Source organism: Pezoporus occidentalis, unplaced genomic scaffold, assembly GCF_034315485.1.
Source record: "Pezoporus occidentalis ecotype Australia unplaced genomic scaffold, CSIRO_AGI_Poc_V1 ctg53, whole genome shotgun sequence".
NCBI lineage: Eukaryota > Metazoa > Chordata > Aves > Psittaciformes > Psittacidae > Pezoporus > Pezoporus occidentalis.
In genome coordinates, this window is record NW_026915866.1 from 6,451,895 (window position 1) to 6,476,842 (window position 24,948).

Sequence of the window (24,948 nt, forward strand, 5' to 3'; positions counted from 1 at the left end):
CTTCTGCATGTGAAATAGAGTAAGAAACCCTAACTTTGTTCTGCCACACAGTCCAAAGTCTTTGGAAAGGCCAAACACAGCACAGTCCTAATGAGTCTGCTGCATGATGACTGAGATGATGACAGAAGTTTGCTGTAAAGAAATATCCTCATTTTTGAGAGGGGAAGAGCGGCTCCGTACAGTGTCCAGTGGCGCTCTAAAGGTGGTCCAGAGCTGGGGAATGCCTGGTAGATGAAAAATGGCAGAAGTTGGCCCTGAGAACTTAAATTAGTCACAGTTTTATCTACACAATCTGTCAGTGCCACCATTGACATCACTGCTTCGTTTCATGGTCTGTTTTGTATGTATGTACAGTAGATGTATTTAAAATCATGATTCTGAGCCCATTATCCATGCTGTTCTTCAGATGTCATTAAACTGCAGCTGGTTGAAGCTGGCTTGGTGGAGTGCCTACTTGAGATTGTCCAGAAGACTGTGGACAGCGACAAAGAGGATGATGTTGCAGAGCTTAAAACAGCTTCTGATCTTATGGTTTTATTATTGCTTGGAGGTGAGTTCGCTGTGTCGCTATCTTCTACAAAGCAACAGCAGATACTTGGAATGCCATTTGGCTGCTGAATTTGACTATTTATTAATTTTCTACCTGCTCCCTGCCAGTTAACGTTTAATAGGTCAGATTTTGTCTCCTATCCCACTGCAGGACTGAATCAATTGTAGTGAAGCCAGCAGAGCTTCACAAAAATAAAGAAAACCATTTTCCCTAACAAACACTTTGGCTTGCTGACTGTCTATGCTTTTCACCCCAGATGAATCCATGCAAAAGTTATTTGAAGGAGGAAAAGGCAGCGTATTCCAAAGAGTACTCTTGTGGATTCCTTCCAACAGCCATCAGCTACAGCTTGCAGGAGCATTGGCTATTGCAAATTTTGCCAGAAATGGTAAGAATATGCCATAATAGCTTATGTAAATTTATCTGTGCCATTCTATCATTCTCTGTTTGTACAGCTACAAACAAAAAATGGGTGTCATGGTAAAAAGATGGCATTGAGCTATACAGCAACATCAGTAGTTTTATATTTTGCAATCCTGAAAAGCACCAAGCCTACATTAAAAATACTGTTTCACATTTGCAGAGAGGTACAGGGGATTTCTGCCTTCTTCAGCATTCCTTATATCACTCATCTAAATTTGTCATGAGCACTGCAACTGCCATTGATGATGGTGGTCAGATTCTCAAAAATGAAATCTTAAAAGGAGCAAGGAAATAATCCTCCTATTTTTAAAAAGATCCTGTAAAAATCTTATTAATAATCTTCTGCTCCCAAGTAACTTGCCTTCTCTTGTGCAGATGGAAACTGCATCCATATGGTGGATAATGGCATAGTTCAAAAGCTGATGGATCTGCTAGACAGACATGTGGAGGACGGAAATGTAACTGTGCAGCACGCCGCACTGAGTGCTCTCAGAAACCTGGCTATTCCTGGTAAGCCTCACTTTGCATTGCTGCTTACCCGAAGGTGAAATTCTGTTCTCCCACTGCACCCATCTAGGGGATGAGGGTGGGAGAACTGACTGGCAGTCTAGAGGCAGGTCAGGCTGCTGCTTTTCATTCAGGCCCATCACTGCTTTCATGTCTTTCGCACAGCAGTGGTGACAAGCAGTTTTAAATACATCACAGGCCTACTGACTGTCATTTGCCACTTTAATCCCACAGTATTATCCCCACCAAGGAAAGGGCAGCTTTGTAAGAGGCAGAGAGCTGAGGAGGCCTCAGATATGATATCTCAGTCCTTCCTGTCTAAAGCACTGCATTTTTTTGGTTGTGGTTGTTCCATTTGGGATCTCTCTCACAGCTGAGGGTCCCACCAAAAAGCAGTGCCCAACTTGCTGAAATACTGCATCTTACTGTAACTTCCTGAGGCTTTGGCAGTTCCTAAATTAGAGCAGGGCGTACACTGTTAGAATAGCCAGCCCACTGCAATTAGTTACTATTTGTAGGCGATGAACTGAATGCTAATTCTGTCATTTTTAGTAACTTAATTTGTATAAATTTTGATTACCCAAGCATAAAAGGCAGAGCACATGCACACAGTAACAAAGCAAGTCTAATACTTGTGTATGCTGTCTCATGCCAAGCCAAAAAATAACTCTTTCATCCATTTTACCTTATTTTACTATTTTCAGTTTTGACAAATCATAAGCTTCTAAAACCAATCGTTCATACCTACCTAAACCCATACAGCTGAAGTGGTATGTTACTTGCTTACCTTACTCAGTTGAGTAATTCTATTAACTTCCATCAGTCAGCAAGCCTTCCTGTAGCCTATGCTCAGGGATGTCTGCCAGAGACCTACATAAAATTTCATGCCTATTATTACAGAAAAATGAGCAAGTAGGAACAGGCCTCCGTGATTAACTGCTTGTTAAACACCACTGACTGTGAAATAAGTACTTTTGTCTAAGTACAATACTGGACCAAGTTTGCACCTTACATACATTTCAGAGAGCTCTATGAAACTGGAGAACATAGATGAAGGAGTTGGGGGGAGAAGGGGGCAGTACAAGGACTACAGGCTCCAGACATGTCAGGCTACAATGTTGGAGGTGGGGAAGAGGTTATTTTGCCGATTGGATGCTTTAGTTCCTTTGCCTATGTGAAACAGAAAAGTGTTGTTGGGACTCAGAGAAGTTTTGTCATTTTGGGGTGCAAGTACTAGCCTGGGCTTCTACTTGAAGACTGCTCTGGAAGACCACTTTCCTAGGCCAAGAGGGAAAAGTCCAACCTTCAGTTTACATTCAGGCTGAACACTGAAAATCAGATGCACATGGTAGGAGAAAGCACTTAACTTCACACCTGTGTCTTAGCAACTGTGACATCTTTCCACAATACAGTTCTGTCAGCGCTCACTCACGTTCCTGGGGTCTGTGTTCCAAAGCTAGGTTTCAAACCATGCCTGAAAACTTGCTTCAAAACCACCTTGGAAATAAACTGTGTCTTCCAGAAATGCTCTTGAGATCATCCCTGTTCTTTATTCATGCAGTTGTAAATAAGGCTAAGATGCTATCAGCTGGTGTTGCAGAAGCTGTATTGAAATTTCTCAGATCGGAGATGCCCCCTGTTCAGTTCAAGCTGCTGGGAACATTAAGAATGTTAATAGATGCACAAGGTAAAAATAAACTGTTCTCTATGTTAAGTGATTCTCTTTGGTTCAGTCTGTCATATGCTGCCAAGATTCTTAAAAGGGAGAAGCAGAGGGGTTTTTAAGATTTTACTCCTGAAGTCTTGGAATAACTCTAATGCATATGGAAAGGGAGAGGAATGTGGGTTGATTTTTTGCCAGAACTCCTGAATTGACTACCAGGGACCCTCAGGATAGGTGTCAAATGCTTATTTACTTTTGTACATCAGAACTCTCCTACACTGTCACTTCACAACGGTGTATTGAGGCGTGTTTCAAGCTACCACTCCTGTTTTGCTGTTCACTTTCTGCACTTCCTGGGTGTACCTACCTCCCCAGAACAGACTAAAGCACTACTTAATTGATAAACTGTGATTTCAAAATGATCAAGCACCTTGAGCAGCTTGTTCCAGGATGAGGATTTATAAAATCAGAAGTATTTATTTTCAACCCAGCCCTGCAGACTTTCTCCAAAGATCCATTCTAGTTCTAGCAAAGGATTAGATGTGAAAGAGAAATTCACTCAAGAATCTAATGTGACATAGCCCATAAAACCAAATCTAACCAACCACAGCGCTCCCTCCTGGTTTTACGTTTTTGAGTTAGCTCACCTGGGAGTGACATCACCTCTGTCTTCCCTAATCAATGCACAAGCCTCGGTAACTGGCTGTGTTACTGTTGTGCCAGTAACAGTAACTGATAGACTGTTCCCAAAAACTCGATTATGACTGATTTTCTGTATTTTGTGTCCATTCTGACTGGCTGCATTTGCTTCCATTCAACCTAAACACCTCCCACTGTTAGCGCAAATTAGTAGAGTTCCACTAATTCCTTCTAATTAATAACTTTCAGCTTATTTTTGCACTTGCTTTGAAAAGTGACAACTTTTTTGTTGTGTTGTTGGCTCTGGCATCATACAGCAGAAGCAGCCGAACAGCTGGGCAAAAACGTCAAACTGGTGGAACGATTGGTGGAATGGTGTGAAGCCAAGGATCACGCAGGTGTGATGGGGGAATCCAACAGACTACTTTCCGCACTTATACGACACAGCAAATCAAAAGTAAGTTAGTGGTGAAAAAAGGTCAGCTTGTAAGAACAAAGAGTTACCTTTGTACTCTGCATCGGTAGCTGAGCCCTCCAGTATGTAATCCTTCTGGAGAGCCAGGCTGGTTAATTCATGTGTTACATCTCCTCTGCCTCTGGGACCAGCCAGTCAGACATGACAGGTTTAAGTGCTCGCTGGAACTATGTAGTTAAAGAAAAACATAAAATAATGAAATAAAGCAGAACAGTTTCAGAGTGGCAGCAGGCCAGCTGAAGCGATGCTGTTAGGGTTCACATGGCTATGTCCTGAGTCATTTTTATTTGCATTGTATCCTGTAGAAATTCAGCATGACGTTTTCTACATTTTAATGTAGAAAATCTTTAATCTTATATATGAAGAATCGTTGCAGTCAATTGTTATGATCCTCCTATATATTTATATAAAATTTAGTTCCAGATAAAGTCCATCCCCCTTTGTTCATTGAGCACATTTCAGAGCTTTAAGATTCTAACAGATTAGAAACAATCATTTATTCCAAATTCTAACAAAAGTTTGCTTGCACATAGCAAAAGGTACGATATTAAAAGAAACTCTGGGACAGATGATTTCTGACCCTTCCATCACATCTGCATCAGCCAAACACCTTTACATAAGCAGTCCAAGTCCACTGTTCTTGCTCAGGAGAGTATTGGACAACCACAGCCTGAGAAAGGACAAAAGCATCTCTTCTGGAAACAAGCTATTTCAGGCTCAGACTTCATTTCTCGCATTCACCCATATGAACACAGGCTGCATGACTGAACGTAAATAGCAAGTGGGATGTTGAGAACTCAGCCTTTAACAGTGACCTCTTCATTCACGCATGGCATTTGTGAAGTGAAAAACATATCATTGGCTTGATCTATACTGAGCCTGTCCCAAAACAAATCAACAGGTCTTACAGAGATGTAGGTCTGCTCATTTCTAATATTACTGTCTCTTTCTAATTTTATTCAGCCTCCAGAACTGATCAGGTTTCATTTTTTCTGACTTCTCATTTTCTATACACCCCACACACAGTCCCCAGGTGTCACGGTTTAAGTGCTGAACCCAGGACATGCATAAATGGCAAATGCTGCCACAGCATCAATACTCTCTACAGGAAAACAGAATTCATATCTAAAGAGAGGGACGCTATTGATAGCATCAAATACGTATTAATGCAGAAGTTAACAGAATTATCACATATGAACTTTTGTGTGGTTTATGTAGTCACAGAGGAAACTTGACTGGAAGAGGGAAAGAGCTGAGATGGTGGCGTTTTTAATGCTTTTACCGCCCTCTAGGTTTGAATACGAGTACAACTACTGTTCTTGCAGTACACCGGATTTGAATTGGCTTTAATTCTAAAGGATTTGGGGTAGTATTTACAGAGGCAACAGTAGTTTAGAAAAATTATGTCTCATTCTAAAAAATGAAGTGGGTACTTGTGAGTTAAGTGTCTCACTTAACACCAAACCTGACTGTTGTCACCTCTTCTGTCTATTGGGTACTGCCTTTTAGAGGGTAACGTTCGCCTACAAAATAAAAGATATTATGTCAAAGGTGGTGATCAATTCCCAAAGTTTATACAGCTAAAATTGTACACCAATCCTAACAGAAATTAGCAGTTCCCATATTACCCAGTGAAGTCTCAAAACTACCTTGGAGTTCAACCAGAAAATCACAAACAATAAAACACATCACTGCAAATAAGGAAGAGTATAAAAACAGTTACATGCTTGCGCACATTATGTCATTCAGACAAAAAAAAGGTTTTAAATGTGAAATTCTTGAGTCATTAGGCTGTGACCTGTGTCACCTTCAGTATGGTTATCTAAAACTATTTCCATTTTCAAGGATGATGATCATACTGTGTCTGCTTCCTTGCATGAAGGACGTCACTGCATAGTCTGTGCAAGCACTGAAATAGAAATCATTCTAAGCACATGTATCACTTCATGACTCTGGCTTTTGGCTGGCGTTAGAAAGGGATGTGTGCCTTAAATGGGAATTCACCACATTGATTAAAACTTTAAATCAGATTCTTATTTCAAAAAATAGCTACTATTGAAAAACTTTGTGCACCCACAGAACAAAAAAATAATAAAAGCCAAACCACATTTCCTTGAACAGTTTCCCTTCGGCATGCCAATACTTGATGTTCAGTCCAACATTTCTGCAAGCATTTTGGGAACATATAATTGTGAAAGTATTAGGTGCAAACTCACTTTTTAATGATAATTTACAAGTAATCAAAGGCCTGCTAACACCAGAAATCTTTACTCATCCTTTGTCGTATATGTAAGCTGGATCAAATTTTGGACTGTGTTTTTAAACTGCTTTAAAGCCATTTAACCAGTCAGCGTTTTCATTGGGCAAGAGTTCATTTTAATTGCTGGCTTTAGAACAGAAACCAACACATTGCAATCCCATAACTATCCATCCCTAACCTGCTTTGTATTTGAAGGAAAATTCCACAGTGCTTCAAAAGAATGCTCTTCTTTTTAATGCCCACTTCCAAAACCATTTCTACAGCAGAGTAAGGTGTAACATTCGTGATCTCACACCTCTGAACATTTTAAAGAAACTGAAAGCTCATGGAGAGAAATTAAGGATTTTATAACTTTGTTAAAACTACTTATCCCAAAAGTATCTCCTTATCCCAAATATGTTGTTTATTGGGTGCTTTGGATAAGCTGCTCTGAACAGCAGAACATTAGTAAGCAAAAACTAATTCTTGTACCCAGCTGAGTTCAAACATAACAAAAAGCATTCCTTAGGTAACTGATGGCACAACATGAATATTTGAGTTAAACAGTGTAACTTGGAAAAGAGTTAGTTATGTGTGTCTTAGTTATGTGGTTAACTGCTTTGCTTTAACAGGTTGTATCTTAAAATTGCAGAGCAATGGCAGATCATTTATAGGCCCAAATGCATGTACGTTCATGTATAAAGTGTTTATATGTGCATAAAGCCAAGGAGTATCCTTACCCAAAGATAACACAGCATCCGCGACAATTTCATTGTTTAATACAGCTTGTATGCAACACAGATTTGTTTTTCCATTTCTGTTTATTTTAGGATGTAATTAGGACCATTGTACAGAGTGGAGGCATAAAGCATTTAGTAACCATGGCAACCAGTGAACACGTAATAATGCAAAACGAAGCTCTCGTTGCACTGGCATTAATAGCGGCTTTAGAGTTAGGTGAGTATCCCATCGGTGAACTGTTTTCTTTCCAGTCTGTGCCCAAGAGAGTTTGCAGCAGGAAAGCTGTGTGAGTTTGTTTTGCAATGTAGAACAGCCTCCTCCTTCCCCTTGCCTTTCAGTAGCACAGATATATAGTTCATGCAGACATAGGCAGGCAATCAGGTCATGCAGAAAACTGGAGTTTGCTGGTAATACAATGTCTATTCCATCATGGAAGTTTAGATTGGATATAAGGAAGAAGTTCTTTACTGTAAGGGTGGTGAGGCACTGGAATGGGTTGCCCAGGGAATTTGTGAATGCTCCATCCCTGGCAGTGTTCAAGGCCGGGTTGGACAGAGCCTTGGGTGAGATGGTTTAGTGTGAGGTGTCCCTGCCCATGGCAGGGGGGTTGGAACTAGATGATCTTAAGGTCCTTTCCAACCCTAACTATTCTATGATTCTGTGATCACTCTGGTGACCACATGATCTAGAAACCACTACTGCTACCACCAATAATAATAATGATGATAATGGAAATAACAAGGGAAGAGAATACAACCGCTCACCAGCTGCCAACCTGAGCAGTGATCTAGCATGTCCGGTACGACAGCACTCAGTGGTGGTGTGACTTCATTCAGGCCACAGTAGTCTAGCGTTAGTGTCCACTCTCCATCAGACTTTCACACTGGCCAAATGGGGCTGTAAAAGGGTGAGCGGGTCCTGCTGATCACTCCTTGGCTCTCCAGGCCTTCAACATAACTTTCAAATTTTGGGTAAAACCCAGAAGGCTAACAGGGAAGAAAATCGTATGTTAAGAGTGAAGACTACATGACCTGACCTTCACATTCCTACACTGGGACTGGTTAATCCCCTTTGAGAGAGCTTACCAAAGCAAAGCTTTCACCTACCTAATTGAGAGCCAGAGAATACACACAGAGGTAGATAATGCCCCCAAAATGTCTTTATGATGTTCCACAGAAAAGGGTGCAAGAGTTGCCAAATGAAGGCTTTTGTCATACCTCAGCTTAACAAGAAGGCAAATGCCCACCAGAGGTTTTGCATATCCTATTTGCTTGCTTATTAACTAATGTAAGGAACTAAACAAGCAATATTATGTATTTTTGCTCTTGATTTCATCTCTTAGTATCGCATACTGCAGGAGTGCTATGTTCAGCTTCCAAATCACTGACAATACATCAAGGAATTGTTTTAAGTTCAGGTGAACTCTCTAACCCTTCTTTGTCTTGTCTTCAGACATTTAAAGGTTTTGAGCCTGAATTCAGTATATAATGTTTCTTAACACTACAGAGGAAACAACTTGCACTCTGATCTTGAGAAGTTTTTCACAGCTTTTATAATGAGCCCTGAGCTCCCTCTGCCATGGAATTAAGAATTAAACCACCTGTATTTACTCAGGCAGAATTCCCAAAAACAAGTTCAGGCAGTGGAAGTCTTGAGAGCTGGAATGTTGTAGGTGTTGGCCTAAACAGCTGGAAAGCCTGATGGCTTTTCCATCAGCTCACTGCACATTTAAGATTGGATTTTATCACTAAACTCTTGTGATTGTCCTTTCAAGTGGTTAGGCCGTTTTACATTTTTTAGCAAGAGCTGTGATTCCTATCATCATACCGTCTAATACACGCTTCAGTTTTCTGCCAGTGAGTCATGTACCACAAAAGCACTTTCACTACAGTGAGAAAGCCATGTTTCAATAAACAGCTCATGCACAGAAGCATGAAAGCAAGCAGCACTTCCAGATTTACAAACCTTCACTTGTATTTCAGTCACCGCTGAAAAGGATCTCGAAAATGCTCAGCTTGTTCAGATTCTACACAGATTGCTCTCAGACGACAGGAGTGCTCCAGAAATAAAATACAACTCCATGGTGTTGATCTGTGCCCTTATAGGATCTGGTGAGTATTCAGCAGAGGCTGCTTTCTTAAGAGATATATGTATTTAAACTTAGCTCTCCCTTTTAGCCTGAACATAGAGAGCGTGCAACCACACTCAGAGACTGGTTCTCTGTTCACAATGAATGTACACAGAAGGATTCAATTTACTATGACACTTCATTTATAGTGTTTATTTATAGTGTCAAGAAAAAGACTCTTAACTCGGTTTTGGATACAAACTGCAGAAACTGGACTCTGGCTTCTGCTCAAACTTCAACTGACAGAAGAGAAATTAAAGGCATTTAAAACCATACTGCATCAGGCTCTCTGCAAAGATGCAGCTAGCGAGAACTTTATTTTCACCTTCAGCTGCAAGTTTCCATAATTGATGGTCAAGTAAAATTCAGTTGAATCTTACAGGGAGCCTCCTCACTCATAGTTTTAAATTCCTATGAGACTAGTAGGAAACAAAGATACAGGTAATAATGCAAGGACACAAGTGCACACAAATGGAGAGATCTCACGCTTACTCACACTAGTAGAGTCCCTCCCCTCAGCAGCACTCACAGGCTCAGCGCACCGGACTCAACTGTTCATGGGTGCTTTGAAAGACAAGCAGGCCATGCTCTAACACACATCAATGCTGGACACTGTGAACCAGAACACTCTTTCTGAGCCAACACTCTGCTAAAGGTCAGACTGTTTTGAGGATGGTGTAAGTGGGCCACAGTTTGATATTGCAACTTCTTACCTCTGTGTGGGCAAGCAAACACCCTCACAAACAAAATGCCACCAAAACCCCCCGCAAAACACAGAAGAGCAAGGTATCATGGGGAAACTTGATTTCCAGCTGAGGTTTCCAATGGTGGCTGTGTTTCTTTCATTCAGCTCTTTGAGAAGTATTTACTCTGTGAATTTAATTCCATAAAGGCTTCAGAAATTCAGAGACAACTAAGATAAAGAACTGGATTGAGTCAGAAAGGTGGAAACTCAGGGCCTGTCTGCACATGACTCGCCAAGTGTGAAGCATCTGAAGGTTCTCAAGAGATGAGTTTACAGCAATACAATTGAATTAATTAAAAGTTATGGCCAAGTCTGTGCTGTCTCTGTAAACAAAGCTGTTCGGGTTTTTTTCTCCTTAAACAGAGTTCACCATGCCTACTAAATGTAACAGCTGCCCTGTACACCCATGCTGTATTGTGAATGCTGTATTACAACCATCTTAAAGGAACAAGTATTTAGTTTTAGAGCAGTCTGTGCATCTCTGTGTACAAAGATTGTGCTCAGAAATTGCCTCAGCTCTCAGAAAGCATTCACTTTAATGATATGATATGTAATTGAGTTGGTACTCACAACTTTCTTGAGCCATTTTGTGCTTGGGATTATCTGTCCATTTTAGAGCAGAAGCCTTGCTGCAGAGGTTCCTCCTCAGCCTTACCATGATGTTCTTATGTGTATTCCCACTGCTTCCAACTAAAATAATCATCCTCAGAAATCCTACCTGACACTTGCATTTTCCCCTCTTTGAAAATGAGGCCTGTCAGTCTTGCAGGTCTCTTGTCACCTGCACAACTGACAGTTATTTGAAGTCAAATACCCTTGTGTCTATTCCACCAGAGTAAAGAGCACTCTTAGGAGTTTTTTCAAGGTTATCCAACTGGCAGAGTTCAGTCTGCCACCACACTATAAGCCTAGACATAAGGCATCTTAGCCTGCTCCAGGCTCATGGGGAGCAGACAGCACATCATCACAGTACACAGCTGTACAGTTAAGGTCCAGCACTAGCTGACCCAGTCTTCAGCCCCGCTTCCTGGTGGACAGACCTGTGTAAAATCGGTGACTACATGAGAGGAGCAACTAAGCAACTCTGGTATTAACTTTTTTACTATTTTAACCAAGGAGCGGGGCTCAAAAAGCCACGTCTGCTCTTTACATGTGGAAATAAATACACCTCTCCCAGTTTTGCCTCTAACTTCCTTTCACCACTGTCTCCACTCCACGTTCACGTTTCCATATTGTAGCATAGACACAAATGCATAGTGATTTTAAAGTAACTGACCCCAGTACAGTTCAATAAAGACTAGAAATGGTTGCACTGGCTTAATTATTGCTAAGTTTAATTCTCCAGTGACTGGTGCTGTTACTACCCTTTCTTACAGGGTATCTGGCATCACTTTTAACTTGATAGTGCCAACAGCTGTGTGTTAAACAGTAAATGGATGTCTGTTTACACACGATTTTTGCCATCTGGAAGTTGCTCTTGCAGCTGAGTGAATGGATGGAAAGAGGGAAAAATGAGAACAATGGAAAATAGAAACATTTAAATCATAATGTAAAGAATCAGCAAAAGCAAGAGCATTCATCGCTAGCACAGTCACTTCTGTGTGCGAGGGTCTCCAGGCTCACAGGAAGCTAGACATTAAGCAGAACTATTCAGCTACTGCAAAAGACAGCAAATTCCTGAAATTCAGTTCAGTAACATCTGCTTAAACATGACGATATCTCAGGAGACAGAGAGCAGAAAGTGCTTACACAGCATAACCACCCCAACAGCTTTGCTGATACTGCTCCGTACCTGCGGGTTCCCAGGGCACAGCAGCATCAGAGTTCCCAGCTCTGTATGGTAGGGGTTAAACTGCAAGAAAACTGAAAACATGCAAACAAGAAAGTATGTAGGGGAAAAAAATGTCAACATTTGCTATTAAAAAATGTAGCAAATGTGCATAGCATACAGCACAGCTCTCTGAAACAGATGGTTGGGAGTTCTCCTGGGCAGCTCACAGATTAGGGCCCCAGCAGCACCTGGAAAGCAAAAATATATGTAGGTATTTGTTGCTGAGTGGGAGTTCACTAGAGTGGTTTGAACAGGGCATGAAGCAAACAAGTTGGATCTTAACTGTGAGATGTCTGGAGTCCAGGGCTTTGTGAAAACTCATTACTTCTTAAAAATTGCTCAATTTTATGGGTTGTTTCCAACCTTTCCTTATTAATACAAAGCACAGAGCAATCAGGATCAGAAGCATGAAACAGTGTCGCATAGTTTCAAGGAAAACTGTACGTGCAATATACCTATGCACAATACTGGGCTATGCACCACATGATGTTTAAGAGCCAAACTGTAAGTGGACAGCTAACAGTGACCAAGTGGTGCCACATCCCTCAAAGAACCATCTCGCCCACTTCACACTCAACACAAGCAACCAGAGCTGTTCAATACAAACACCACAGTGAACCTTTCCAGGCAAGCTCACTTGGCCAGGCTAGTTGAAAGGAATAAATCAAAAAACCATTTTCACTAGGAACACTTCCTCCGCATCTGCTTTGGCAGGCAATCCAGGTGGATTTTCTTAACTGCTGTGCAGCAGCTTTGTCATTCACCTCTACCTGAAATCCAGGGAGTCTGTGCATGCCCCTCACCCTGCAGTTTTCTCTCCATCCTCAAAACCAATCCATAAAAGTAAATACAGAGGTTATGGGTACACACACACTTGTGTGCCTGTGTGTGTATGGGGTTCAGTAGAATAGTTTCTCACGCTCACCACGCTTTTCTGTTCTCTTGCCCACCTCATACAAAGCGCTGTTTCTTTTACTATTTCCTTTTCCAGAGCCTCTTCAAAAGGAAGTGCAGAGCATGGCGTTTCTAGAAGTCATATCAAAACTCCGCAGCCATGAGAACAAAACAGTTGCCCAGCAGGCCTCACTAACAGAGCAGAGACTTGCTGTAGAAAGCTGAGGAAGGTCTTGTTTCCAGTGCATCCCATCACAGATTTCACCTTTGTCCTCCGTCCTGCTGCCGCTCCTGCTGTGTTTTCCACTGTATCACTGTGCATGCGTGTAATGTTCCCACACAAATTGATGAACTGCTGTAGGTACCCATCCAAAAAGGTTTCTACAAATTCATAGGTGGTGTTAACATGAACCTGTCTCCACCTGTAACTGTTCTACTTGTATTCTTGTTGCTTGGGCCACATAATAGAATGTGCATGTTGTAGTCCTATGATGACGTAGAAGTGGTACTACACAATGACTCTTTCCTCACGCCCCCTAACTGCGTAACAATGTACTACTAAATTAGGGATGATACAAGATGCAGCAAGTCCAGACTAGTGTGCTGACTGTAGGATTAAGCAGTAAACCTAGCTCAATTTTTGGTGCTTTGGAGGTTCAGGTTTGAATGCAATGTACTGCTCATTCACTGGTCTTGCCTATTAATGTCAAACTCGTGGTACCCAGAGGTAACAAATAAAAATTTCAGTGCCCTCACTTTATCCTGTGGTTTGTCCTTTTTTGTAATCACATGTGGAAGCTGTGACTGACCTCGCACTGGCGAGGAGCCCTTGTCATTCCTGCCTCTGGCCCTGACACAATCACTGCCTTTCAGCTGGGCGAATACAAAGGAAACTATTCCAATCTCTTTCACTGTGTATGCTCACACACCAGCACTGTGTGCTTTAACAATAGTGCGTTTTAACAGGAATACTCTGTACAATCCGAGTGCTCTCGAGCTTGCTTATGTTGGGGTTTTGTGTGTTGGGGAATTTTATACATGGATTTTAAAGGTGCATCTTGCAGCTGCTTTTCAACAGAACTCCATCAAGTGATCCTTTTTTCCTGTCCTAGGTAAAGGAGTTGGGAAGTAGCCAGTTTAAGCATCTTATCTCATAGCTGCTCTTTTTAGGTTTTTACCATGCCAGCAGGCAAGCCAACAGACAACTCTTTTGCAACACAAGGAGCAGTTGGGACAGCAGTTTCCAGCAAGCCTGTGCATGTTGTTTTTCACTGTGTGGTGCCATTGTCTAGCTTGTTCAAGCCTACAGTGCAAACAGATCATAAGATCTTTAACACTTGAAGGTGAATTCAGCACTTCCAGGACCGAAGTGCCAGCCTCAGAAGTTCCAAGCTCCTTTTTTATCATCAGAGGTTAGCAAATCCAGAGTCCAAGCCCCCATGTGATCCCATGCCGTGTGGTTGCAAAAATGCTGCTTTCAACCTTCTCAAATCCATGAAGCCACTGGCTATACCACCAACACTGTGATGGGAAGAAGCCAGTCATGATGGGAAAGGGATTACACAAGATGGGTATGGAAAGAAACTTGCCTCAGTCAGTTTAAGCTGAGACACTACCAAAACACAGTTGATGCTACAGGAATATTTACACAGCAGAGATTCCCCATTCATTTAATCCAGTGCCAGAAACACAGGGAAAAAGCTGCTAATATTAAACCATACTAAAGCCTCTTATTAAAAAAAATAAATAAATTAAAAAACTATTTGCTTGTAATTGTGCAATAAAGCCACTGATAGAGCATAGAGCTGTGCACACAGACCAGACCCCATGACATCAGACACCAAATAACACAGTACCTCTGCACCGATGAACATAACTAGCATGTTTACAATCACAGTTTACAGTGGACCCACGCAAGCCCAGGTTCTCTCAGGCGTGGAAGTAATTTCCATTGATTTAAGCAGATCCCAAAACACATTTGAATGACCAATTATCAGTGACTTACCTAGTTCTACAAAGGGACTGTTCATTTTGAAATCAGGATAAACTCCAAGTGCTCACACAAGCTGGTAACCAACAAAGTTGTGACACCAACAAAATTCCCCATTAACCTGGAGTCAGGTTAAGCATTAGCCATATCCTTATTATCAAATTTTTATTAGGGATACCACTGTCGCAGCAATCACAAAAGCCAACACTGATAGCCCACTTCCAGATGGTTTCCCTGGATGGACTATCAAGTGAATATTACATTTCTAGATAAAAGCTGTGCTACGCCTATACACAGAAGTAAAGCCTGAACAAGGGCAAAGATGGCATTGGATGCAGTAAGAGGAGGTAACTGAAGAGACTATGTCAACCCACACAAATGCTGTTGTGGGACATGGTGCTATCTGCAGGTCACTTTACATAGCGAGTCAATCATTTATCCTCCAAGCCTCAGTAAGAAGAACAGGATCTAAGCTCGTTAGGACTGTATGCATTTCACTACTTGAGTGAAGTCAACTGAATCAACATTGCCAACAACAGTTCTGATTAGATGCTTAGTAGATTGATTACATCTAAGCAAAGCTTGACATCTCCTGCTCAGACTATTTTTATGACAGTGATGCCAGGTGTCAGGCCTTGTCATTAGTCTACTGCCACAGCAAACCAAGCTAAAGCAATCACTGCTGCAACACTGCACAGGGCAGGCAGCACCTCCCTGGTGTGTTACACTTGTCTGCACCTGCAATGGCTCCTGCAAGACCTAACAGCACACCAGTCAGGAAGACAAACAGCATACATGTTTACACATTTCACAGTGTGGAAATACAAGGCAAAGTTTCACTTTGGGTAAGGCACAAACCCCAACAGTATGGGCCTTGGATCCAGAGGACCCATTGGTCAAATGAGACCATGAGACCCAGAAGGGTCATTTGTTTCAGGAGCCCTAGAAATGGAAACTAGCCACAGCTTCAAGAAACAGTACACAAAGTCTGTTAAGAGTTTGACAGAACACAGGAAGCCACTCCAATCTCCCCCTCCATCATGAAAATGGCTATTGATGTGTCACATCTCTTGCACGTTACAAAGATTTAGGCGATGCCCTTGACTTTGCTTCTTTTTGGTGATTTTTTTCTCTTTGATTTTCGTTTTCCCTTCACCTACCTCCAAGGCCTCCACATTTGCATTCCGTATGGTCCGATAAATGTACATGCCTGAAATATGCAAAAGGCATTGGACTTCAGTTTGGATACAGAGATGTGCTTTTAAATCACAGTGGCATGTTGTGGACAAAACTAATTTTGAGATACTGGATTAGGTTGCTCTACAGTTTTTGAAATACTAAAAAAAGGAGGCTGCCTTCCTCCTCCTCTCTAAACAAGCACAAGACCATCATTACCTATTTTTACCTGCACAGTAAAGTAAGCCAGCTCTCAGTGCTTCTGCTTAGAAAAGGGAAATGCCCACCTTCCTTTACAAAAGCTTAATCAACTCATGAAATCCCCTTGGTGCTGCCCACTGCAAAGCAGCAACTTCTGAACACTTCAGGGTCACCAAAATGATAATGGGAAAGCTCCAACAGTTGTACTAACCAGCAGCTGCAGCACTCAGGAACACCACCACGTCAGAGAAAAGCAGAGCATGTTCATCAGCCAGAGACTTCAACAACAGCTGACAGTAGGCACGGGATCTCCTCACCTGGGGATGTGCTCTTCACGTATTAGCTTATTCATTTAAGGGCAGCCGCTGGCACCGTGATAATGTGTTTTGTGGCTTAATCAGAACACAGTATTTTATGCTGTGTATGAGAGACTTGGGGATTTATTTCCCCTATTAGTTTGGGGGAGAGGAGGCAGGGGATTTTCTCCTGGAGGAATTTTGCATTAACGTATCTTTGCACCATTAATGTTAAGTGCTACCACCAAGAGTACACATTCACAACATCAGATTTCACGCAATTTTATTTATAAAATTGTAATTATCTAACAAATTGCATAAAAAAAGATTTACTTCAAGTAAATACAGAATACTGCACAACTATTAAAACTATTGTATTGTCCATCATAAGTGTATTAAAACATTCCTAAAAAATGCCTCTATTAAAAAACAAAACCCAAAGAACACAAGTAGCATGATCAAGACCACTTTCAATAGCTTAAAATGAATTACCAGGAAGTTGCATTAACTTCCTAAGTAGACTCCAGTTACATCCATTGAGATCAGCATGTGATACAACACCACAGTCTAACGCTAAAGATGACAAGTAATATATTATGCACCTGATCTATGCTTTTCTCCTAGACTGAAGGTAACCAGTCCAAAATCAGAAAACTAAAGCTCAAGTCAAACTCTACCGGGCATGCAGTTCTGTTATAGCAATACTTTCAATTGGTAATTGTAGTTGGTTTTTACAATCCATTTTACAACTGATAAAAAAGGAACACAAGAGAATACATTCGTATAAAAAGGAATGATACACAAAGGGTAAAGATCGACACCTTGCTGTACACCTCGGGACGAACCAGAGAGAGAGAGAGAGATTCAGTTGGAACTAATCTGGAATATACATTTCAGAGACAGGGGTGAGTCACAAAACCCAAATCCCAATCTCCCCATTACTCAAGGTAGTTCCAGGTCTGTCTCTATTCTGTACACAGCATGAACATGAACATACATACAGAGGGATCTTTTTATTAACACATCTATATTGTCAAAACACAAAAGACAGCTAGCAGTGCTACCTGGTGCACGCTAGGAGTCACAACACTTATACTGCATGTTAAAGAGAGACAGAAAATTTTATTTTTTCAAGTGGCAAAATTTGGTATCTAACAGACCCAACAGGGTAGTTCTGTTTTGTTCGCTTTAGACAGTTTCATGACCAATTATAGGCATCTAAAAACCTTCAGAGAGAAGACAAAAATGGGAGGGAGAACTGTAACCTTCAGTGGTGCTTGACACCTGTTTAGACCTAATCTCCTTCCTAGGTATTTGCAGAACTGCAATTTCAATGTACCCAAAAGGCACACATCACAAGAAGGGAAACAGAAATTCACATGACAGTTTCTCTTGTAACCAACATTGTTAATCAGAATCAATTTTACCAAGGGCCTCTCTAAAGTAGCAAAATCACAGATTAGCATCAGGACAGGTCTTATAGCACCATATTTAGTCCTGCCGCAAGTGATGGCAACCTCCCGTAAGTGGTAGGGGCTGCTGACTCTGACCCTCCATTTTACAGTCTAATGCCGTTCTAGTGCCAAGCAGCAATGGGAAAAGGGAAGGCAGGTCCTACTGCTAAATCAGAGCCCGGGAGGCTGGCCAGGGCTTCACCACCCTCAGGTGCCCGCTGCACGGCGGCTGGGCGGACACTAGAGGGCAGGCGATGAAAGCACTGCCTCCCCCATCTCCAGGACCAGGTACAGCCTCAGATACCGACCACTTTTCTTCAGCAAACTCTCACGGTGGGACACGCTTCATATCTATAATAAACGCTTTTAGGGTGAAAAGCAGTCATGTGCAAGGATCACTTAATCTGCATGCTACTATTTACATTTCAAACACTATTTACACACCAGAACTATGATTAGCATCTCTCTCAAAGGGGAGAGAAGGCAGCTTTCAGCACAGAGTACACTTGAGCAAGCATCTCCGTAGCTTCAGACTCTAAGGGGCACAATCAAAATTATGGGTTTTGAAGAGATCCTACTGCAACTAAAACAGACACACTGAGACAAATCAAACATTTGCCCATTAGACTATTGATTAAAAAAAAATAGATCAAAGGCCTGTGAATATGGAGAGTATTTAAAAAGCAGAGGAGCAAGGACTGTGATGCCTTTTGGTAGGGCTCAGTGGGTAGTTTGGAAATGGCTTTAAAGCCAAGGCTACGGCTGAAGCTACCAGACCTCTCATTAGTAATGCCATCATCCCATACACATCACCCTGCAAACAGAGCTATTTCACACTCCACAAAGGCCTAACAACAAATTTCTTAACAACTACTGTGCATTGAAGACAACTAGACTGACCTCCAACCTCAAGTCGACTCTACCATCACACCAGGCAGGAACTGCCAAGAAGTCATACTGCCTATCATATCTTATTGCTTTAGAAAATGAGCGCACATAGCCAGCAGTTGTGCTTTAGTTGCAGCTCACCTGAAGTTTTCGCAAAAATTTCTGGAAGAAAGCTTGCTTGCATTTGGCAGGCTCTGGCATTAATAAATTGATTTCCAAGGCCTCCCACAAACTTCCCAAACTGGACACCTAAGCTGCTGATGGTGCATTTCTAGGACATCTTACCCAATCTGCAGACAAAAAACATGGGATTTAAATGTGCAATATAGACAGCTAGTCCTGAACATTCAGTATGCAACCATCAAACAACTGCAAAAATGAGGAAAAGAAGAACAACTCTTGGGAGTGGGGAAGAGGGGAGTATCAGCATCTGCAGCAATAAATCAAGCTCTAGAGAAATAAGTTATTTAGTGGTTTTTATGAGAACAGTCAATCATTCTGGAACTCAGCAGAAGTGTTGCACATTTGTGTGTGAGAACAAGATTTGCTCACCTCAGAGCATTTACCTTCCTATTAGTCTGACACTGCCAACAGCACGTCCAGCAGACTGGAACTCAGAGAACAGTGTGACAAGACAGAAGGACAATGCAGAACAACTGCAGAAATTCAAGTAGAAAAATTAAGTTGTCTTCAGAAGCCCACTGAGCAGTGCTCAAGACCAGTAGCAACAAGGAATGTTTCTGTATTGTAGGCTTCATTTTTTTCCTTTTTCTCCAAACCAAAGCACTGGGTCACAATCAAGGCTCTGAAATGGATGGGTTAGCTCCTCAACCACGCTTCCCTGATTTCTCCCCACACCATTATGGCTCAGCACATCAACACTGGTGCTGATGATCTGTCTGCCCTGCTGCTGTCAGGCAAAATGGTCTGTCCCTTTGGGGGGAAACAAACACCAGCAACTCCTCAAGTCAGGAGTGGCTAAAAAAAAAACATAACACTGTGGCAAAGTGGAACCAACTTTATTAAGGACAGTGATTTATAATTGTTTTCAAAGGCTTAAAAATAATAAAATAAAATAAAAAATTATTTTATGAGTCATAACTGGCCTTTAACAGCAGATACCAAAGGATACGGAGGCTGCCTGATTCAGAGCCAGTCAGTGAGAGTTAACCAGAAGATGAGGTAATGCTCAAAGACAGGAGGACAACAAGACTGAGGCATCTGTGGAGCACCAGTGTGCCTACCACCAGCATTCAGAGGGGAAAAACCTATGGCCGACTAAAGTACAGAAAGGCAAAATGTGCAAGGGTACATATACTATCATGGGTCAAGAGTCATAGGACCTGAAAAGTCCTTAATAGGTCATCAGACCAGCCTTCTGTCCACCCCCCAGAACAAGGAAGCTTTGAAAGCAACGCATTCATCTCTTCTACTCCACACACTCAACAAAACTCATCTCAGAAATATGCTAAGCTCTTACAAAGAGGTGTGACACACTCTTTGCCACTGCCTGACCAAAGCAGGAGACAAGAGCTGACAGCTTTCAGGACTGGTTCTGCAGATACTGAGAAAGGTTGTACAAGAAGATCTATTTATACAAAGTGCAATAAAACTACTCAAGCCATGGTCAGGTTTGTAAGTTCACTATTAGTGAAGAAGAACAAATCAAAAATTTTAAGATGGATGGAGTCTGATCTAATTCTTCTTCCACTATTTGTGCTTTATTCCAAATTCTACTCTCTTCTGTCTAATACAAAGAGTCTGTCCCAGCTGATCCCAATACACACTTCTACTTTAAAACTTTGATTCCATTGCTTCAAGAAAGCTTTTTGCTGCATTTAGAGCAACAAAGGGAGAATCATCTCCATAGATAGGATTTATTCACAGGAGGTAAGCATTTACTCTGGCAAAAGGTGTTCTCTCAAACTTCCAAGGGAATGGGATATGATCTTTCCATAATCACATGCATTTACCAGTTAAGTTTGGAATAGACTGTATTAAAATATATGCACATATTTAAAACACTGGAGTGTCACAGATTCTTACTCCACAGCTCATGCAAGTAAAAACAGTTAAAGAAAAATGAAAAATGAAAGACCAAAGCCTCAGCTAGGAACGGATCAAAAAAGAAGTTTTGCACAAGTATATCGAAGCACTAATATTAGTGAGATTCCCTAAATACATTAGGTTACACTAAATTCCAGAGAAACAAAAGATTAAGCCACCTCAAATACATATGTTTTCATTTTTTTAAGTTAATATATCATTCATTCTTTGAATAATATTATTCACTTGGACCCAACATCCACACCTCTTTCATACATTTATACAATTATATTCCATCCTTGCCTTAAGAGACCGATGTCCTAAGGTATGGCAGCAACCAAAGGCTCTTCAGCCCTTGTTTGTCAAATATAAAACTCCTTTCCCTTCATACAAGGGTGGAGAAGGAAGAAAGATGTCGATAAAATTAGGCAATTCTCCCTGTGAGCTTGCCGATTCCAACCTCAAAGTACTGCAGGGAGATGGCTGGAAGCTTGCGTAAAAAAAAAAATTCCCTTGTTTTAAAAACAATCTCTTTTACTGTACAATAGATGCATAGAAAGTTGCTTCCTGCTTGATGGGTTTAGGCCTATAGCTATGTTTAGCTGTGGAAACAAGAAGATTGTTCCTTTACAGAGTGGTGAGGAGAGAGACCATCTCAGGAATATTTGGCAGCTATCGAAGAGCTCATGACACGAAGAATAAACAGCATATCCACACACTACAACGATGCAAATCCGTCCCACTGAATACATCAACTTTAAAAGAAGTGTCCACTTGTTACTCAGGATCAATACAGTAGAGATTCACGGCTCAAGAGCTTTCAAACTGGTCTTGAAAAGCTTTCAAAAGCTTTTTTAAAAGAAAAAGAACTGTCAGTGAGCAGCAGATTTTAAATAGCCCACTCTTCTCCCCCACCCCCCCCACCCCAAAGAAACATGAGTTCACTGCAATATCAGGAACTTATACTTGAGACTACTTGGGAGAGAAGACTTCCCTGTCACCCATGTCCATACAGCTTGGTGTCAGAACGACACACTGGAGGTTTCAGAGGGTTTTGGTTGTCCAGTGTCTTCTTGTGGTTACTTCAGCAGTTTTACCAGCTGGCTCTGACAGCCTCAATGTCACTAACCAAATTCTGGGCTAAGCATATCCCAAATATCTGGAAGAGACAACAGTTTATTCATTTGGAGCACCGCACAACTCTTTTTACACAGGTAGAACTCCTTAGGTTTTACAGAACTTTGATATGAAAACAAGCAACAGAAAGTTAGAAATCAAATTAACAGTAAGTATTGGAAGAAGGAAGAGAATTGGAAAAAATCCTGTAACCCCAGTATTTTCATAGTGCCACTGGGTTCCGGGAAATTAAACAGTTCTAGACTTGCTTCACAAAAGCAACTGTAAAGGCTTTTTGCTGCTTACTTAAGCACCATCAGAAATAGCAGGCCTGTACAGACTTAAAAGTCCCTACATAAACTTTATCTAACAGAGAGCATTGTTTTGACCTGCAGACAGTTGAAACAGAAAAAGAATGCACCCTGACAAACAAAAAAAATTAAATACTCCTTAACACAAAGAAAGCCTCATGCATTTAGCTCCCCCTCAACAAAACCTACAGACATTATACATCTAAGTGTAACTATTTCTAGTTCTCTTATACAGTTCCCTCCCCTTCTATGTTCTATTTATCTGTTACTCTTCTGTGTAACTCATTACATAGAATGTAATGTTTACCTGCAGTAATGCTATCCCAATGAATATACCAGCAACTATGGTAAGATTGTCTTGCAACCATTTCTCAAATTGAGGGACGCAGCCTTTAGTGTAGATAACAATCTGCTGATCAACTTCCTGCCAAGAAGAGAAGCAAGGGAAACAGATAGTTACATTCTACTATCCCGTCAGCAGAAAACCCTGCTCTTGCAAGAGCGGTTCAGCTCCTTAAGGTACCAAAACTTACTGGTTTTTGCCTTGCATCGTAGCCACACTGAGTATTAATAACATCTTCCTAGAAGACAAACAGAAGAGAGGCTATCAGTGAAGTGTATCCTAAACACCATCTCCTAGCTCCCAGAGTTGTTCCTGTATGTAATAAGACAAACACCCTAACTTTGGTCACCATATTGCTGTTTAAAAACCCCTTCCCTCTTCTATTCAGTGCTATTAATTATTTACAATAAACAAAAGCATGTGGTCGGAAAATATTTTCAGTTCTTAAGGCAGCAAGCTTGGAAAACTGGCCCTCCACCAAGGTGAACTCCATCTTTCAGATGCAAACATTCAGAAGTCAAAGTAAAGGGATTTGGGGACACCTATTTCAAATGAAAGAACCTTCTCCTGAAAAGGTTTTGTCTATACCGAAAAACACGCCAAGACTACTGTTAACATTTTCAGGATACTGTCTGTACGGTGTGAAGAGGTGAGAAGGGGCAGTTCTGTTGCAGAAGCTGCAAATTCTTACTGAGGATGTCTGTAGAAATATATACAGTAACTAATTCCTCTCCAAAAACTAGGGAGGAAAAAGAAGAGGTGGGGTAATGTATTCTTACTGCCTGTTCTTTCTTACAGAAGCTTGATGGCAATAAGAAAGGAGGCGAGATTTTTTCCTGCTGCCTCTGCTTAAGTACTCCCAATGCACAGGTAATAAAATAGGCTATGGCAGACTTTTCCTAGTGAGCAAGCACTACCCATTAGAAGCTGAAGCTGCATTTACTCTTTATACATATTTCAGGGCAACAAAATGAAGCAACTACTTGCACCAGCCACAATGGCAGCAAAATATTAAGTTACTGTCTCATATAGTGAGCAGAAGAAGGAACTACCCAAAGAAGTTACAAAAATCAGCCATTAGCTAGGTGTACTGAACATCACAATTTAATCGAATTGTGGGAAGTGAGAAAGGCAGACAGCAGAGAAATAGATTTTAAAAAGCAGACGTTAGGAAAAATATCTCCCATCAGCAGTTAAAGCTCCTCTAAAGTGCTTCCTCTCTTTTCAGAAAGTACACCAACAGGTTGCATCCTGTCAGTTGCCCAAGCTGGACTCCCTCAAAGGACGTTCAAGACTTTAGCAATTCTTATCTTTTAATGAGATGAATACTTCTGTTCCAGGATCTAAAATACAAATGCCATGCGCTTCAAGGCTGTAAAAGTAGATAAGATTCCAACAGAGGAATTTTAAGCTTACTTCTTTGTAATGAATTCCTGCTTACTTTAGCATCGGTGTCTTCTGCCTTTAGCCTTGGAATTTGCTAACCAAAGGAGAGCATGAAGAATGAAATGGTAATAAATCAACTTTTCTAGGCCTTGCCTGTACAGGAATTTGGAAAATTTCAACCTGCTAAACTACAGCAAAGTGAACTATCATTTGCTTTAGGTGAGACTCATCTTGGCCTACCTTAAATTTGCTACTTCCTAATTCAAGCTAAACTAAAAGTAAGGTCTGTGCAGTAAAGCATCCACACAGCTTTTTGCACCACTCCAAACTGCATCCTAATTCCAAAAATTTGCTTTCCTACATAATAACCCCGTGATTATTACTGAAACTGAACCAGGCACAGCTTGGTTACATTAATTATATGCATGACTTCAAATATTTTTAGAAATATTAATTGACTTTAAAAATAAAGACAAAAAAAGAAAGTGTGCTGCTTCCCCCCAGTGAATGAGACTTATCTTTAATTTTCTGGTTGCTGCATCACCCATTAAGAAACTGCATAACTATATACACAAATAGAGAGAACTTTAGTGGATTATGTATTTATAGGATTACCTCGTACTGCTGTCACTAGTTTGGTTTTATAACAACTATATTTTTAAAACTGGGTTGCGATGACCTTTCTGTGTGGGTTAGCGGGCAGATTGGAATCCAAAAGGGGGATTCCAAAGCATAATGTAATGCTTGAGCCTAACCTATATTTTGCTTCAATATATCATTAAAAAGTTTTCGGTGATACTTGTGAAAAAAAATTCAAACTGCTGTGAAGACGTGTTCACTGCAGAGGAACCAGAACACAGCCTGTGCAACTGGCAGTGCCTTATGAGTAGAGGGAGAGAGCACCAG

The 24,948-nt window shown here is 41.1% G+C and overlaps 2 protein-coding genes across 8 annotated transcripts in view; one reads left to right on the forward strand and one right to left on the reverse strand.

The window, feature by feature from the left end:
- Window positions 1-13,595, forward strand: part of RAP1GDS1 (Rap1 GTPase-GDP dissociation stimulator 1) — a 97,729-nt gene extending 84,134 nt beyond the window's left edge. For all 5 annotated transcript variants that reach the window (XM_062637637.1, XM_062637640.1, XM_062637638.1 and 2 more), the window contains 8 exons: window positions 407-550; window positions 807-938; window positions 1,349-1,483; window positions 3,042-3,167; window positions 4,100-4,239; window positions 7,327-7,453; window positions 9,220-9,348; window positions 12,933-13,595. In XM_062637637.1, coding sequence (XP_062493621.1) covers window positions 407-550; window positions 807-938; window positions 1,349-1,483; window positions 3,042-3,167; window positions 4,100-4,239; window positions 7,327-7,453; window positions 9,220-9,348; window positions 12,933-13,060 — 1,061 coding nt within the window. In that variant the 3' untranslated portion in view covers window positions 13,061-13,595. The remainder of the gene's footprint in view (window positions 1-406; window positions 551-806; window positions 939-1,348; window positions 1,484-3,041; window positions 3,168-4,099; window positions 4,240-7,326; window positions 7,454-9,219; window positions 9,349-12,932) is intronic.
- A 3,169-nt stretch (window positions 13,596-16,764) lies between these two features.
- Window positions 16,765-24,948, reverse strand: part of TSPAN5 (tetraspanin 5) — an 89,765-nt gene continuing 81,581 nt past the window's right edge. For all 3 annotated transcript variants that reach the window (XM_062637651.1, XM_062637649.1, XM_062637650.1), the window contains 3 exons: window positions 22,847-22,894; window positions 22,621-22,737; window positions 16,765-22,045 (listed from right to left, as the gene is read on the reverse strand). In XM_062637651.1, the coding sequence (XP_062493635.1) occupies window positions 21,980-22,045; window positions 22,621-22,737; window positions 22,847-22,894 (231 nt within the window). In that variant the 3' untranslated portion in view covers window positions 16,765-21,979. The remainder of the gene's footprint in view (window positions 22,046-22,620; window positions 22,738-22,846; window positions 22,895-24,948) is intronic.